At 43.9% G+C, this 18,127-nt stretch overlaps 1 protein-coding gene across 8 annotated transcripts in view; it reads right to left on the bottom strand.

Annotated features, from left to right (window-relative positions):
- Positions 1 to 2,448: 2,448 nt before the first annotated feature.
- The window catches only part of SPATA6L (spermatogenesis associated 6 like), a 102,804-nt gene continuing 87,125 nt past the window's right edge, over positions 2,449 to 18,127 (bottom strand). For all 8 annotated transcript variants that reach the window (XM_049711318.1, XM_049711317.1, XM_049711319.1 and 5 more), the window contains 5 exons: positions 16,595 to 16,629; positions 15,654 to 15,850; positions 9,576 to 9,669; positions 8,377 to 8,479; positions 2,449 to 4,361 (listed from right to left, as the gene is read on the bottom strand). In XM_049711318.1, coding sequence (XP_049567275.1) covers positions 8,390 to 8,479; positions 9,576 to 9,669; positions 15,654 to 15,850; positions 16,595 to 16,629 — 416 coding nt within the window. In that variant the 3' untranslated portion in view covers positions 2,449 to 4,361; positions 8,377 to 8,389. The remainder of the gene's footprint in view (positions 4,362 to 8,376; positions 8,480 to 9,575; positions 9,670 to 15,653; positions 15,851 to 16,594; positions 16,630 to 18,127) is intronic.

Below are 18,127 nucleotides of genomic sequence, written 5' to 3'. Positions count from 1 at the left end.
AGCATCTCTTGTTGGCCTAAGCAAGAAGTGATTAACCTCGTCCCAACTCCTGTCAAGAGACCTTAGTTGCCCTGTCACTTTACTGAAGGACTCTGAATTCATTTTTTTCAAACCCTTGAGGTTGAATTATCCAGCATGCACCAGCCTCAGGGACAATCAAGTGACAACCAAGGGGTGGCAGAAAGTAGCAGAAAGGTCATGAGGTTTGGAGACAGGACAGACCAGGGTTTGGAAACTGGCTCGGACACTCAGCTTTTCTGAGCCTAAGTGTCCTCAGCAAAAAAAAAAAGGGGGGATGGGGGAGGGGAATGCTTTCCTCAATAATTAAATGAGATGAGCATAATAACAGCTAACACTTACTGAGTGCCTGTTTTGTGCCAGGCACTGATTTGAAGGGCTTTAAATGCATTAACTCATTTGCTTATGACAACAACATTATGAAATAGGTGGTACCATTGACTCCATCTCACATAGACGGACACTGAGGCGCAAAAAAAGGTTACGTTATTTGCTCAAGTCACTCAGCCAGTAAATGGTAAAACCAGCATTCAAATCCAGGTGCTCTCACTCCAGGGCCCTCAACCTTAACACCGCCTACTAATGCCCTTGGGAAGCACCTGATACAGCACCTGGCAAACTGAGGCAGTAAATACAGGAATAAAAAAGAGAAAAAGAGGGGGCAGGAAGAAGGAAAAAGACCTTTACTCCATTTCTCTCCTGGGATTCCAGGTCTCCCAGAGTTAGTTGGTAAGGTCTTTAAAAGACTGTAGCTCGGGGCTTCCCTGGTGGCACAGTGGTTGAGAGTCCGCCTGCCGATTCAGGGGATGCGGGTTCGTGCCCCGATCCGGGAAGATCCCACATGCCGCAGAGCGGCTGGGCCCGTGAGCCATGGCCGCTGAGCCTTTGCGTCTGGAGTCTGGGCTCCACAGCGGGAGAGGCCACGACGGTGAGAGGCCCGCATACCACAAAAAAAAAACAAAACAAAACAGACTGTAGCTCTCCCAAGTCCCTGGACGTTGCCCTTGTCCTGGCCTCCTCTGTGGAAGGACCTAGAATAAACCACTCCACACCCCCACCCAGGCTGAGCAAGACGTGCAGTGACATACCTTGGCTGAGCCAAAAGCAGCTCCAGCCAGTCAAAAACCAAAGACCCATCACATATGTTTCAGCTCTCCTACCTTAGAGCGAACTCCGCCCTGCCAGAGGTCTCCCTTCTTCCTCTTCATTTGAAAATCCTAATCCTGGTACCTGAGCCGCCTAGCAGCCCCCAGTTCCCCACACCGTCTCTGGGCAGGCATGGTGGCCCTCAGTGCTGCCATCTCAGAGCTCCTGGAATTGAGACACACAAAACAAACCCTGCCACAGAATATACTGTATTCCTTCTGCCCACAGCGTCTTGGAGAGGCAAAGCTGTGGTCACCACAGAGAGCAAATAAATGAGCCCTGGCAGGTGATTCTCATGGTGAATGATGAGGAGGGTTGATATTATACTATGGGCTACAGGGTACTTTTCAAATAAAGATAAGAGAAAGAAAAGTACATAAATATACATTTATGAATATAAAAATATACTTACGGGGGTGCTGCAGGATCACTCTAAAAACACAGAAGCCCAAGGGGGAAATTTCGGACTGCTGAAGAAGCTCCGACAAGCCAGCCATCCATTTGCACCAGGGTAAAGCGCCTGTCCTAGGTATGACCCTGCTTTTGCCAAATTTCCTAGTTCTGAAGGTGAAACCAAGCACAGGCTCTTTCCTCTGATGATCGAAGTAACTACTGCTTCCCCTAGGCCCCATGTGGAGGGGCCGGGGGAGCAGACCAGGGAGCAGTAAGATTGCAGCTCCGCTCACTGTCAGCAGGGTTCCCACTCCATGGGAAGAGGCGACGGAGTTCTCTCCAAGACCTGCACATCCCCCAGGAGTGCTGGGATGGGCCCCCCATTCAGGGAAGGACAGCAGTCCCGTCAAGCAGTACTAGCAGGTTCACTGGTCACACATGGATTAGAGAGCACGTCCTTTCCTCGGGCTGCCCTCAGAGAGGTCAGAGGGCTCCTTTAATGGAACTAATCAAGAACAGCCATGACTATTAGTAAGAGCGGCCAGGCATTCAGGGGCTAGGTGAACTTGCATACATAATCCATCAGTCCTCCCCAATTATGCATTTAAAACCGACCAACTTCTCTTATGTTAAACATATCATGTACACTCTCATTTTTAAAATCTTATTTATAATTCAGGGTCTATAGGCTTCAGCTAACTTTGGGTCAGTCCGGTGACAATAGGGAAATGGTCTTACTGTATGGTGGCTTTTGCTTGGAGGGCCCAGGCTCCACCAAGGAGATTTTCCCAGGAGCCTCTGTAAACCCAGACCCTGTAAAATACATTTGTAAAATACGGTCCAGGCTTTGATAGATCTGCCGCTGTGTAAGTCAAGAAAACAGTAATAAACTGAAGCAAGACAGGTGGGGATATTTATTATGTTTAATGACACAGATCTTCCCAAAGTAATCCCCAATAAGTCACAAAATTATTCACATTTTTATATATTCCAAAAGCAAAATCCTGCTGCAATCCTGGCCCCAATGTAAGTCCTCAAAACTGAAATAACTCCTTGAGAAATAAAAAGATAAAATAGGAATAACTTAAACAATAGAGTTAGCAGATCAGAAAGTGAGCAAAAGGCAGATTGATTTGCGAAAGAAAAAAAAAAGACTTTCAATAAGAATGGGCATTTAAGATCTTATCCCTAAGTTGAATTAAGGAGTTATGCTCAAACCATAAAAAAAGAAAAAAAGGACAATGAGTGTCACAGTGGGTATCTGAACAATAACTGCCACCGGATACCAATTCATTAGAACTGATTTCCTTCAGCTGCTTATATCCTTCCTAAGTGGCCCTTTTCTGAGAACTCTACCATAGTCTTAATGTAATACAGTATTTTTTATTATTGATGACTACTTAGACCTCAAAATAACAAACTGACAACTATAGTTTCAGACACACTGAGAACATACAAGCAGGTGTAATTTAAGCATATTGTCTGTCTTTCAAAGGTGGAATACTTGTGATATATACCTTTATTAGGCTGAAATTCTGAGAAGGGATAAATGAATTTTGTTTTATTTTGGCTTTTGGACTTTTTTTCTCCTTTAATTTTAAATTTCATTTTCTTAATTTACCTAATGAACCAATTCCTGTGGTAATAATGAGAAAAGGAAACTTGATTCTCACTGAATCTTGTAAAAACTGAAAGGGTTTTAGGGCATGGTAGAGGAAAATGCTCAGGATATAGCATGAAGGAAAGACAAAGGTTTCCATTTTCAAGCCCTCTCTTCTCTGGGTCTGTAGACCCATGAAGACAAATGTCCACTTCAATCCACCCCCATCCTCTTCTTGATCCTCAAACTGGGTAACCATTTCATAAAGGCACCCTTCTACTAATTTTAAATCTGGTTTTGACAGTCATTTCTGCCAAACTTAGTGTAGTTATTTCAGAAAAATATTTGAAGGTTTTGTTCCTCATATAAATTTATTTAAGAATTGTTGGAAAAAAGGAGGGGTAGGTGACAGAAGGAGTGGTTTAAACAACAAACAAAAGAAATTAGCCTCCTCTTACAAATGTAGCATGGAAATTAAACCCTTAAAGCAAGACCTGAATTCTCCAGAAGTAATGCTCCCTCTTCCTAGGTTTTCAGTTGATATCATGTAAATCAAGCCTAACACTAAAAAGCAAACAACCACAAAAAAACAGATTTACCAAAAATGGAAAATCAGGTGACAGTCTTTTTCTAGAGGATATATCAGTTTATTCCTCTAGATAGCAGCTTCCTCGAGCTTATGGAAAATGAGGAAAGGGAAGGAACAGGAAGGGACAGGAAGGAACGGGAAGGAAAAGGAAGGGAAGGGAAGGGAAACAGGTAGAGGTGGGGGAGGGGTGAGGACAAGTGGGAAGGAGGAAAAAATGAGGAAGGAGGGAAAGAAAAGAACTTTTCAAGAACACATCCACTGCCCAAAATGAGGAACACCTGAAAAGGCATCTTGACATCTTCATCAGAATTTTAAGAAGCGCTTTCCAAATGAAAAAGCACCTGCCACCCAACTATTATTTTCGTTTTCAAGCTCAAAACAAGCATACAAACAAACTAAAACACAAATTTTCCAGCTTGACAAGAAAACTTGAGCCCCAAAGAGCAGACACTTTAATCAATGGCTCTTACCTGGGTACAAAAGACTGGGTGGGTACAGGTTTGAGTTAACAGGGGTTAGACACTGGTGCTTTGATACACGGGACAAAAATTGTTTTTCAGTTGGCTTGATGAGTGAGCTCTTCATGATGCTCCTCCAGCTTTCATTCAGTCTCCCCTGTGAAATGTGAAGACACTTCATACACTACATGTGGTACCGAGAAAAAGGCCATCAATTAAACACAACCAAGGAGAAGAAGATGGTTTCCCTCTATCCAAATCTTGGCATGTAGCTCTACGTGTAGGAATGAGGCAATGTTAGGTTAGCAAGACAAACACTTGTGTGACCTTGGGCGAGTTACCTGGCCTCTTTGTATACTATCAGGATGATGACAAGCAGAGTATCTACCTCTTAGTGTTACTCTGAGGAGCTAGTACAGTCCTTGGCACATAGTAAATGTGCAGAAACTGCTAGGTGTTATTGAGCTGAACTGTTAAACATGACCAAATCAATTCTATTCCAAGGAACAATTATTTTTCAGAGTGGAGGGGGTCAGTATAGGATTTGGGGGTGTTCTGAGTCCCCCATTCTCAAGACATTTGCAGCCTACTGCAGAGATTCTCGGTGCTAAATGTGCATTAGAATCTCCTGAAGAACCTTTATAGAAATACCGATGCCAGGCACTACCCACAGAGATTCCAGTTAAGTTGGTCCAGAGTGTGACCTGGGCATCAGTATTTTTCAGCACCCCCAGGTGATTCTAATGCTCATTGAGGATTGCTGACCCAGGAATCTGCCATGTGATTTGGGTGTATGGCCACTGCCTGTGTGGTCTGTCTGTTAGACTCTGACAGGACCAGGAGCCCCTGGGATGAAGGGAGGTGTGTCATTATCCATGTGTCAATCACCACAAACCATCAAATGACAAATCCCTCCGAAGCTGGTGAGCAAATCAGAGAGGGAGGGCCTCGAGGTTGGAGCTTGGCATCTGTAGGCTAGTTTGCTTTTTGCTTTGGTTGTAAGGGAGGTGAAGGGGCCCCGTGGGAGGAAGTAAAATGGCTCCTGCCTGCCCAGCAGAGACGGTAAGGTTGGAAGCCACAGCAGCCCCTCCCTTTGGAGCTGGAGGCCTAGGGAGCTGTGACAGAATCAGAAACCGGCATTTTAATTCACTGTTGTCCTTTTTCTTTCCTTTTCTTGGTTTATTTCCTTTTTGCTATTCTTTAATTTTAGAAAAGGTTTTGTGCTACAGTTCTTGTCTGTGTCTGAGGACGTCTGGGCCTGGGTTCTTTGCCCTTCCTCAAGTTGGAAGCATTACAAGTGGACCAGCTCCCGCTGCAGGCTGGCCATGGCGGCGGCAGCTGGGATCACGGGAGCTGCTCACAGGGATGGGAGGGTCGGTGGGCCAGAGCTGGTGCCATCTGCTCAGTCTCACATCCCTTTGCAGAGACCTCCCTCCAGTCCTCTGCCCTCTTCTTGGGAGAGTTTTCATAAGGAAAACCAACTACAATACAAGGCTGAAGGAATGAAGTCCTTAGTGGAGGCATGTGGAGGGGCAGAAGGCAGAGGGCCTGAGTCTGCCTGAGGGACCAGCAGGTTTCACAGAGGAGGCCTTGTAAGCCCAACCTTGAAAGTGGAATCTCAGTGAGCACACACCAGACGTGGGCAATCAGTTCTTGATAAGGACGGTGACACCGAGGCAATCACACCTCACAGGAGAACTAGGGATAACGGGTGTGTGCGTGTGTGTGTGTGTGTGTGTGCACGCTTATGGGACTTTTTTAATGGTAAAATTCATATAACCTAAAATTCACCATCTTAAAGTATACAAAGGATCATCTGTTTTACACCAAAAGTATCAAGGCCCAAACCATCCTGAGTAAGGAGAAACAGGTGTATTCCAACCCTTTCGACCCATCTCTTCCACACATTCCCTGGTCAGACAATTGGACTCATTGTTTCTGGTCCAAGCATCCCTAACTTAATCCCTAAGTGCTAAGAATCTACTTTTTCATTTCCCCTGGATCTTGAGGTCACCAGAAAACCAGGAAAGGGAAAGATGATGAACAGTGAAAGAGCAGAAGTGCAGAAGGGAAGGACAAGCACTGGTGCTGTAAGCAGGAGAGTCCTTGAGAAAAGCAGGGCAGGGGACATGGAGTGGAAACTCACTGGGTCTTCTGCCGAATGCTCCTCTCTGTTGCTGTCTACCCAGCCCATAGGCATGACGGTCCCGTTTTAGCTGCTTGACCTTGCTTGTTTGGATCTTCCCTGGATTCACTGAGACAGCTTCATTCTACTAAATGCCCTGTTTGCTTAAGATGAGTCAAAGTCACCTGGGTTCTTTACAACCATGAAAACTTTCACTGACAGTCCTCCAGGACCCCTGCCTGACCAGGAATCCATGACCCAAATTGGGACAGGAAGAGAATGGTATGGAGAGCTTTCATAGAAGGCCTATGAGCATATTCCAAACCACTGAGTAGGAACTCATGTTACAAAGGAAACCTATTTACTAAGACGGATTTTTTTTCTTACCTTCTATCTCCTCACGTCAGGGTCCACATATCTGCCGGTTCAGGGCTTTATGTAACTTGATGTTAGCCATGTTGAAATTCAACACAATTTGGCATTTGGTAATTACGTGGGCCACGTTCCCTAAGTGGTAATTAAGTGGGCTGTGTTCCGTATAAACACCTAATAAATGCCTAGATGACTATTTTGGCAACCGGAGATTATGTGGCCCAGAAGCCATCCCTTAATCTACCAAGCAGAACGTTCTAAGGTAGAAGCCTGCAAAGTGGGAAATTACTGAGCTGTCCTCCACATTCCTCTGTGCTGAAGGCGGGAAATCCTGGCCAGCCCTGGGCAAGGCGATGTGTGCCCTAAAGCATGAATGACCCTCAAACCAGAATTTCAGGAGCCTGAGGACAGTGAAAACCTAGCACATCATCCCACACTCCTTTATTGTTTAAAAAGATTCGTTAATTATCTTGATGTTGCTAGAATGAGGGACTACATGATACAACACCATAGGACTCTCTGGGGGATGTTCAAGGGCAATGTCCACCGATTCTGCTTAGGTTCCAAAGGGCTCTGCTCTTTCTCCCCAGGGTTCTCCTATCACACACTCCAGTTTTGGAGAACAATGGAATGAAATGGTTAAAAGCCAGATCACCTGGCTTCAGACGGCAGCTGAGCCATTCACTAGCCATGTTACCTTGAGCAAGGCACTTAACCTCCCCTTGCCTCAGTTTCCCTATCTGTGAAATGGAATTGGTGATAGTACCTACTTCACAGAGTTGTTGTGATAATTAAATATTAGTTCATTTAATACAAGTGAAGTATTCGGGCCAGTTCCTGGCACTCAGGAAGCACTTAAAAAGGAAGAGCTATTCTTATGCTGGGCCTGGGTAGGAAGGGAAAGAAGAGAAAACCTGAGAAATGACGACAGCCCTCAAAATGTCGAACTTCTTACCACACACCTGAATTCAAGAGTTGCCTCATCACCTCGTTCAACAGCCTCCCACAAAAAAATATTTACTGAGCACCAACCGCAGTGGAAGGTCATCTGATGCAAGGGTGGCGACAGGGTGGTGGAGGGAAGGAAGGCTCCTGTTCAGGGCACACACCTGGCATGTGTGGTTCAGTTCACCTAAGTTAAATGGGATCCCACTGTAATTCCGGCTGTAAAATAGTGAGCAGGACGGCAGAGTCCCTGACCTCGGGAAGGTGTCATTCAAGTAGAAGGAGCAGACTTTTAAGCAATCAACCCACATAAAAATATAACAACAAACTGTGTCATACTGTATGAAAGAAAACTGCAGAGGGCTAAAAAGGTGTACCTCAGAGCAGGAGGGGGTGTCATGGAAAGTCATGAGACCCGAAAGGTAAAGAGAAGTGACCCATACAGGGTCAGGAAGAAGTATTCCAGTCAGAGAGAACATGCAAAGGCCCCACAGCCGGAAGGAGCCTGTGTTTGAGGAGCTGAAAGAGGGACCATTAGGTAAGGGGGTAGGGGGAGCATACAAGAGGCAAGACTGCTGGCAGACCCGCATATGTGCTGTCTGAAGGAAGAATGTGGCTCTTATCTCCTCCTTGACTCCTGTCCGCCACATTTTCTAGGTACTTTATATGGTAGCAGGAAGCTGAAATTATTTGAGCAAATCAACAAGAAGCACTTAAGCTGCTTACTTACACAGGACAGCAGTTTAAAAATATCTCTGTTTATGCACCGGATATTTCTTCAGAGGGTAGTTTGGTCTTTCAAGGATATTCTTTACTTCAGAGATGGAGTCTTCCTATATAACAAAAACAAATCCAGCAATTGCATTACTCATAATGTAATACAGATCAAGGATATCTGGATGTGTAGTTTTGCATTTAAGAGGTCTATGAATCCCATATATGCCGTATATATTGTGTTCATGATACATGTATGTATATAGATACTATTTCTTTTTTCCCCCTCCCTCCTTCCCTTTATCGCTCTTTCTTTCTTTCCTCTTCCTTCTTCTCTCCCAAGCCCCCTCCCTCTTCCCTTTCTTCCTTTTCTTCTTTTTACATTTTAAAGGGATTCCCTTACTTGAAAAAACTATGAATTAACAAAGCAAAGCAAATGACTTTGCAGACAGACGGTAAAGTAATCCACGACCCTGGTGATTAGGGGAATCAATATTCATTTAAATAATTCATTTAAATGCCAGCATTTAAATAAGTCAAGATGACCAATTCAACTACATGGTATAGTTAAATCCAACCAGAGGGGGCACTGTCAACCTTCCATTTGAATTTTTTTGAACTGGTGACAGGTCACAGCTAATGGCTGTACATCTGCAGTAGACAAAGTGCTGGGTTTATCTATCTATGGATCAGAAACACTCCCCTCACCCCCATAAAAGTCAAACAGTGAAAAACACCTTATTCACTTTGAGGAAAACTTTTTTCCATGTTGTGAGCTCATGCAGACCACACACGTCCCTAGATTCTTCCCTGGACAGGGATTCCTGTCCAGAGCAGAAGGAAATGTGCTTCGGGCCAGTTACACTGTCTTCTCTAAGTTCTTTGACAGGACAACGCTCCCTCTTGCTGTAGGACCTCTGCTTGATGTGTGCTGTTCTCCAAAGTAGCTGCTACTCATCACTCGTAGCTACTACTCATCACTCAGATTGAAGCTCCACTGTCTCTTCCTCAGGGAAGCCTGCCCTGACTGCCAACCAAGTCCAATACTCCTTTTCATACACTCTCAGGATACCATGTAACCTCCTTGATGAGCATCACAATTTTACATTTATTTCTGTGGTTACTTGATTAATGTCTGTCTCCCCTGCTAGACTGTGAGACCCAGTCCCCATATTATTTTGTCAGCAAAGATCTAATTCCATCAGAAGCCCTGACCTTGTTTAGGTGTTGCTGAGATCTGTGGGACGTCAGACGACTGCAGACCCTTTCATGGATCTTCTTCCACATGGACTGGGACCCAGGGTGGAACCTGCTCAACAGAGTAAACAGGGTGGAGTATTATGCAGCTGATAAAAGGACACTTAGAGTGCATAACAATAAGGGTCGATATTTATAACTTAAAGGTGAGAAAAAAAGCAGCAACATGCAAAACAGTGTGCATAGTATGGTTTCAATGTCTTTATTAAGCCTAGGTATAGGAAAAGCACTGGGAATAAAAACAACCAAGATGTTAAAAGTGGTGTGTGTCAGGGTGTGTGACTCTTTTCTTCTTTGTAATTTACTGTGTATTTTAGATATTTCTCTAAAGAACAAATCCTGCTTTTACTTTTAAAACATGTAACCCCAAAATTTTTAATACAAAATTTAATCCCAACTTTTCTACCAGGGGTTTTTTATGTGTCATTTACTTTAGGCCACCCAGACCCAAACTTAACCACAGATCTTTCAGTGTCTTTCAGTTCCTCAGACAGGCTGCATTTTCTCCCTTCCATAGGCACTTGCCAGCACTGCTCCCTCGGGTAGAATGCTGCCACCCCCAAGCCCCATCCCCGCTCATGTTGAGTCCTACCCACCTTCAGAGCTCAATTCAGTTACTGATTTCTCAGGAAGATCCTTCCTGAGCCCCTTCCTGTAGAGCAGTGGTCCCCAACCTTTTTGGCACCAGGGACCGGATTTGTGGAAGACACTTTTTGGCACCGGGGTTGGGTGGGGGGGAGTTCAAGCGGTAATGCGAGCGACGGGGAGCGGCAGATGAAGCTTCGCTTGCTCGCCCGCCACTCACCTCCTGCTGTGCGGCCCGGTTCCTAACAGGCCATGGACTGGTACCAGTCCGTGGCCCGGGGTGGTTGGGGACCCCTGCTGTAGAGGGAGCCGGCTTCCCTATTTCATGCACTTGGAATCCATTCACCTCTCATTCATAGCACTTCCCCCAGTGGACATTTTGTCATTATTTGGTTAATGTCTGTCTCTCCTCCTAGACTGAAATTGGGACTGAGCCTCTTGGGCTAATAGCTCATCTCAGGGCTTTGAATACCACAGTAGGAATTTAATACGTATTTCTTGAGTGACTGAATTCATCCATTCATTCATTCATTTTGGGGAGGGAAGTGAGTACCAATTCTTAAGTTGAGGCAGAATTTGCAGTTTGATTATGAAAAGCACAGATATTGTTTTCTTAAAATGCCTAAAACTTTTAGCAATTTGGATAAAATCGTTCTCTTTAACTAATATACAGTAAACACTGGAAATGACAGAAACATGTGAGAATCAATCCAGTTGTTGTTATGGCCACCACACTAATGAGTCCCTGTGCAGTTGCCCCTCTGCTCGGTTTGGGACCCACATCCAGGCCACCCATCCTGGCTCCCTGTAACAAGCATGTACCCTCTGGTTTCCAGGGAGACAAGACCAAGAGAATGACTGGATCTACACAAATCCATTACCAACCCAGGAAAATGACTCACAGCAAATGAACGAACCACCTAAAGCACTGCCCATGTTTAAGAAAAGGCCAGGTACATCATTTCTACACTCCTCTAAGAATTTTTAAGATGAAGGAATAGAAATATTTTGAAGCTATAAATAAAATTGGCATTTAAAAATAGCCACCAAATGGACACTGCAAATGCTTTTTCATTGGTCTTGAGTAACCAGTGCCAGAATTATCCGTACACTTGTTACCCTTATTACTATATACAATCAACACTATATTTGAAGACTTCTGAGAATGATGAGTCAACAGGCAAGAGCAGTGCTCTGCCTTGATTATGGCCTTCTCCTTGTGCAGTGGGACGACTGCGGATGGATGCTGAACTGAGGATGGATGCTGAAGGGATGTGACTCTATCCGGACACTGGAGCTAGGGAACCGGCTTGAGAGTGTTTCTCCCACATTTGGGACTACCATTTCCCATGCTGCTAGTTAAAAGGGTTTTCCACTTCCTCCATTAAAACCTTGGGCTGATTCTCACTCCAAAACTTGCCTCGCATCTCATCCTTGCAAACTTGGCCCTTGCTGATTTCAGTATTAAGTCAGCAGAAACTCAAAAGGTATTTCTCATGCACTTCTGTGATCTGAGCAGAGGGAGACTGGTCCCAGTGGCTCATGTGAAAAGAACGGTGAGTGAGGCAGAGCCTAAGCACTGGTAGTGAAACTACGCCCCTTATGGTTGACTACCAGAAATTCTTGAGCTTGACTTACAGAAGATAAGGAAGCAGCTTGTTAAAAACCCCTCTTCTTACAAACTGCCTTTACTGATTAAGCTTGCTTTAGTTGTTTTTATTCTTTTTTCCTTTCTTTATTTGCATACCCTCCAAGCTTCACATAGCCTAGGGTAATATATCACAAGACTTCTTAACCGTCCCTATAGATAAAGCCTCTGACATCATAGGTCACTATAGTAATGGTGGGCTTAAGTTGTTTTACAAGAACGTGGAGTTGGATCCTGTCTAGTTCAAGCTGGCTAAGACTGGTTGGGATAACTAACTCTAAAACTGTGTCTGCACAGTTATCTGATGAACAATTTTTTGACTTCAGAGGGCCAAAAACTCCACCCTCAGATCATGCTAAGTACCTCCATTTTTGAACATGCATCCCATGAAGAAGCATGTAACCCAGATATGCCTGGGCAAAGTACCGATTACTTCACCTTTTCTCTACCCCCAATCACATTTCCTCATGCCTAAGACCACCCTGCTTCTTTATTCCATAAATATCTCAAGCCCCTTGCCTTTGGGGAGGTGGAGCTGAGACTTGTTCTCCCATCTCCTTACTTGGCTGCGTTGTGAATAAACTTTCTCTTCACCTCAGCATTTGGCTTGCTGTGCATAGGGCAAACGAACCTGGTTCGATAACAGTAACACCTAGTGTTCCAAGGGCTACCTCTGTGAGGTCAACGGGGAATGGATTCTTCCACAGGGTCTACACTGAGGTCAATGGGGAATGGATTCTTCCCCAAGGATACAAAGGGATATCCTTTACACAAAACAGCTGCCTTAAAATTATTATCTTCAGTGCCACTTCCCTGGAGGTTAAGGTGACAAGCTCTCCTGGATGCCTGGAACTAAGAGGTTTCCCACAGTGCAGGACTTTCAGCGCTATAACCAGGACAGTCTTGGGCAAACCAGATAGCCTTTGTGTGACCATGTTATACTTTGTCACCTTATTTACAAATTCATAGTTTGATTAGTTCCAAACTTATCAGTTTAGAGTGACTTTGGACAGAGAATTTGCTGACTCACCAGAGATAAATGATTAAAACTCTGGTCTGCAGCCAGAGTCATCATTCTACAGTCAACTGTGCTAATTCCTGTGAATGACTTGCAAAAGCTCCCCACTGCCTTCCAACTGAGCCCAAATTCCTTAGCTTGGTTTCCACAGTCCCCCTCAGACCCTCAGCCTTGGCACCCACTTTTCCCCAAGGCTGCTCTAACTTTTAGAACCTGACAGCACCCCCTGCCTTCTCACCTCCCATCCCTCCCCTCCATTAACTATCACAATCCAATCCCCTCCCCTCTGGGCCCCCATGAAAATGCCACCTCCTCCATAAAACATTCCAGAGTACTTTCCTTCTCCTTTATACTCTGATAACATTTGGTCTGTACTGTTCTCAAAGTTCTGCCTTGTAGAAAACTCTCTGTGTACATTTTTTTTTTAACATCCTCTGCAAGTTCTCAGAGATCAGAAGAAATGTCTTAAATGTTAGCATTTCTATTCCAGGACTAGCAGGGTGACTATCAATCCTGTTTTCCTTCTGAGGCACTGTTTTTTTCCCTTGTGTCAGCAAGTATTTATTGAATGTCTACTAAGTGCCATGAATTGGTAACTGATTCTTCATGTGTCTTTTTTTTTAATTGAGGTATAATTGGTGAGGCACACTTTTAATCACAGAGATACTACATTCCCCTCCACACACCCAGTACTCATCTCAAGGATTCTGACTCAATATGAGGCAATTCTTCAGTGAGCCAGAGTTGAGAATTACTGTCCTGCTGCATAAAGATACTCAGGAAAGACTGGTTGAATGAATGCATAAACCATCTAACAAATTTATTTAAAAAGAAACGAGGCCTTCCTAGATCTCCTTCCTAATGGAATTAACCTCCTCTTGCTCTGCCTTTCCCCTACATTTCAATTATACTTCTGTTAAGTGCACATCATAATCCATCTCAAATTTAGTGACATGGGGGTATGCCTGCCACCCCGTCTAGTGTGTGAGCCACTGGGAAGCCAGGACGTGTCACGATCACATACACTGCACATAATAGGTTCTCAATAAATGGATGCTCAATTCAGTCCCTCAGAAAAGCTTGCTATGCTGATTATAAGGAGTTTGGGTGATGTACGAAAACAAGGCACATGGGCAAAATCCATGAGCTTCTTCCAGTTCTGGCAGCAAAGAAGCACTTTGGGCTGCAAGAGGATGGATCTTTGATCACTAAACCCCTTTTACAGATGAGGAAACTAAGGTCTAAAAGGCTGAGTACTTGTGTGAGATCACATAGCACTTGGAGACAGGTTGAGCAGAGCTCAAGTGTCCTGACTACCACCAGTTGAAGGTTCCTCCCCTTCTCTGTTTAAAATAAATTCTAAGTCTTTACATCTGGGGTAACCCCCTACCTGCTCTGTCCACCTGTTAAGCTGCAGGCTGGTAGAAAGAGAAGAAGCCAGAAGAGAAGGGAGACCAGGCCCAGAGATGGGTGTAAATGTGTCTCTCACCACCTGTCTCTGGGAGCCAAGGCCAATTTTTAAAAATCTATGTTGTGTTATTTTCTTCCAATACAGTAACTAATCAAGGACTCACCATTACTTAGTAGATTTTATCAAAATATTTTACTTGGTTTCCTCAAGTCCATTTTAATATAAAGGTATTCTATCATTTCTGAAAAATGTCTAAGAATGCATTGTCACTTTCTTATAATTCCTACTAAAATTTCAGTGCCACTTTTGTTCTGGGATATTTACTACAAGTCTCTTTGTTAGCAACTGTATTATTTTTATGTGGAGATTTCTTATTCTCATCACTAACAATGCAGGGAAAAGCAGGCCGGCCTATCTTTTTTTTTTTTTTTTTGTGGTACGCGGGCCTCTCACTGTTGTGGCCTCTCCCGTTGCGGAGCACAGGCTCCGGACGCGCAGGCTCAGCGGCCATGGCTCACGGGCCCAGCCACTCCGCGGCATGTGGGATCTTCCCGGACCGGGGCACGAACCTGTGTCCCCTGCATCGGCAGGCGGACTCTCAACCACTGCACCACCAGGGAAGCCCAAGACTGGCCTATCTTTCATTCAAAACAACTATCTTAAAACTATTATCTTTTGTGCTACTTCACTGGAGTTGTGACCAACTGTCCTGGTTTGCCTGGGACCAAGAAGTTTCCCAGAATGCAGGATTGTCAGGGTTAAAATCAGGACAGTCTGGGGCAAACCGGATGGTTAGTCACATCAGCTGCGAGCGCAGTTTGGAAAATAAAGTTTCCTGCTCTCAATCTCTGGCCTGCCCTCCAGACATAGGCAATTGTGGGTTTGTGTGTGTGTGTGTGTGTGACAATAATATAAACAAGCCAACAAACCATGTCTAGAAAAAGAGAAAGAAAATACACCCACATATTAATCATGCTTGTCTTTGGGTGGCAGGACTATAGGTGATTTTTTTTTTCACTCCTTTTCATTTGTCTATAATTTCTAAACTTTCGATAGTGAGTTCTTTTATACTGGTGAAACCAAAAGCTTGAGTTCTAAAATTTATGACCGATAATAATGGATAGATAAATAGTACCTATGCCAAGTTAGCTGTCTGTCCCATTTTCAACAAGCATTCTGAGATATGCTTTCCAGGGTAAGAGAAAAGTCTCAATTCTTACTTTTGGGATTATTTTTCAAGGAATAATAATTTTTCATATCAAGGTGTCCCCAGCTGAATATTCCTAAGGAAGCAAACTGATGAAGTGACCTGACTTTACTCCTGCCAGACCACAAGGCACTCTTCTAGCAAAGAGATGGGTGCTTGCTGCTGACCTTTCTCGGAGAAGGGGCTGATCCAGAAGAGGGCTGGGGGTTCTGGAGTGTTGGGAGGTGGCAAATGAAGTTTCCCAGTGGAAATCGGCATCCCCTTGATGACTGTAACTGGCCGAGGGCTTTTCAAACTTACTTAAATCTAACGATAATGGTGATTCATTCCTTAAAACAATCCGTTCATCTGGCTCTTTGATAACCTGAGTGACAATGTGCATTAATCGTTAGTTGTAGTTTTTGCTTTGGTTTGCTTAATTTAGAGCTGGGGGCCGGGTGGGACAGGGAAGAGAACTGGGGGCAAGATGATAGAATACCTGCCGCAGGGATCTCCTGCAAATAAAAGAGGGGTGGGAATAGAGAAGACTAGAGACAAAACGCTCAGCAGTCAAGGGCAAGGAAAGATAACCAAAATTCTGTACATTTGGCATATATTCACAAGCCAAAATCAACTCATGCTCTGAGCTTTGGTTTGTGAGGATTGGAGATTATTGGGTTTGGGAAAGACATAATTTTTTAGACGAAATATTTAACTGCTATGGCAAAGGAAGCTCAGTGTACTCCATTTTCTTTGCATATATCCATTCTCATGTTGTAACATGGAAGTCTGCACCTTCACGTGAATAAACCAATCAAACTTTAAGAACAAGTGATTTACCATCGCATATAAAAAGGTACTCGACTAGAGAAAAAGTAATGAAAATCCCTACTGATAGAGTAGATATTGGGCCTACATACACCCTCACTGGTGATTCATCCTACAAATGAAAAGAGTTTATGTGAGGGGAATAAACCAACTAAAGCAAAGCAACTCAAGTTAAACTACAGGAATTCCATAAGCAGCATTAGCTAGAAATATACTTTCCACCACTCATGGGAGAAAGCACAATAACTGACATTAGACAGCTGGAAATAAATCAGTTTACAAATGCTACTTCTAAAATTACCTTTACGTTAGCTGCAAGGCTGTCAAGAGAAGAAGCTAGAAGAAAGAGGAACAGGTGTTTCAATGACTCATTATTACCAGTTACCCCTAAAGCTGCTGTTACACTTATTCCACAGCAGTACAAAAATATTACACAATGAATGAATTATCAGAGAACTTAAATGCTCCCTTGTAAATTATACCATCACCTTTAAGTCTTCCTGAAGTCACAGCAATTTATCTATTAGTTTTACTGTCCTCTTGAGGTCAACAATGAGGTTATATTAATGACAGCATGTATGGATACAGGAAGAGTAAACGGGAGTCTAAAGTGAAGCAATAACTTCAGTAGCCCTTGGGCAGCCTGGAAAACTCTTATTTGCCCAGGTGCCCAGGGCCTAAAAGAAAGCCATTTGGCTCAATGTAAAATTCATACCCTCTGCCTCTTCTGGCATTCCCTTTATATTTGGTTTACATAAAATCCTACTTATGCAGAAACTCTTGAGTGTACTTGTCCAAGGTAGATACAAAAATGAATACATAAGAGCTTGGAAAAACAACACAGCAAAAGTGTAAATCATTATGATTACCCAAGTAATCATAATAAGTAAATAGACCTAATGCCAGAGAATGGTAAGAATCACTAGAAGTAATACACACAGATAAAACCAAGAATAAATGGGATTTTTCCAGGTTCAAAATGCTTTTGAAATGAGTATTTGCAAGACTATGCTAAGGCCACTGTGGCTTCCCCCAGCATGACTGGGGCTTAGGCAGTGACAGGGGTCTGCTGATTCCCCAATGCCACTGGCAATAAGAAGGAAGATATAAAAAGGGATTTTTAAAAGCATGCTAATTGTCATATCCTCTGGGCATGCACATAGGTGTGTGGGCATCTTGTCCTAGAAGCTCTCTTCCACCCAACTCCCAGCTGAGCAGGGAATTGGTAATGCTTAGCCCCTTTTCAGCTATAACCATAAATCTGCCTTGTTGCCTAGGAACCCCCTTGCTACTGATTTTTGAACACTCCCTTTCACGGGGAGTTTGCCCTTGTTTCCTAGCTTCTCAAAGTGTAGTCCATGGACCAGCTGCATCGGTATCACCTGGAAGCTTTTTAGAAAAGAGGGATTCCAGGCCCCACCCCAGCCTTAGGGAATCAGAATCTGCACTTTAACAAGATCCCCAGGTGATTCGAATGCACACTGAAGTTTGAGAAGCACTGCTTTATTCTACCTTAGGCCTGAATGAATGAGCTGACAGGTGACCTAAGGAAAAGTCTGGCTTGGAAGCTACAGGGATTCCAAGGATCTGAGCCCCGAGGTCTGAACTTCTTCTCTAAATGTAAGTACACCAAAAACTTGGTGTGTGACCTGTACACACTCTGTAACCTCTCTGGAACCTTAGTTGTCCACCTGCCAGGATTAAGAAAGACAAAGGCTGAGACCAATGTGATATATGAGTCCCGTTGTAATTGAGCTAGCATTAAGCCCAAATGTCCTCCCTGGGAAAGGACATTTCCTGTTGCTTGATTTCACAGTAATGGGGAAGACAGTGC

This window comes from Orcinus orca, chromosome 6, assembly GCF_937001465.1.
Source record: "Orcinus orca chromosome 6, mOrcOrc1.1, whole genome shotgun sequence".
NCBI lineage: Eukaryota > Metazoa > Chordata > Mammalia > Artiodactyla > Delphinidae > Orcinus > Orcinus orca.
Note: the sequence above shows the minus strand (reverse complement) of the source record. Positions and strands in the feature narration are given on the sequence as shown.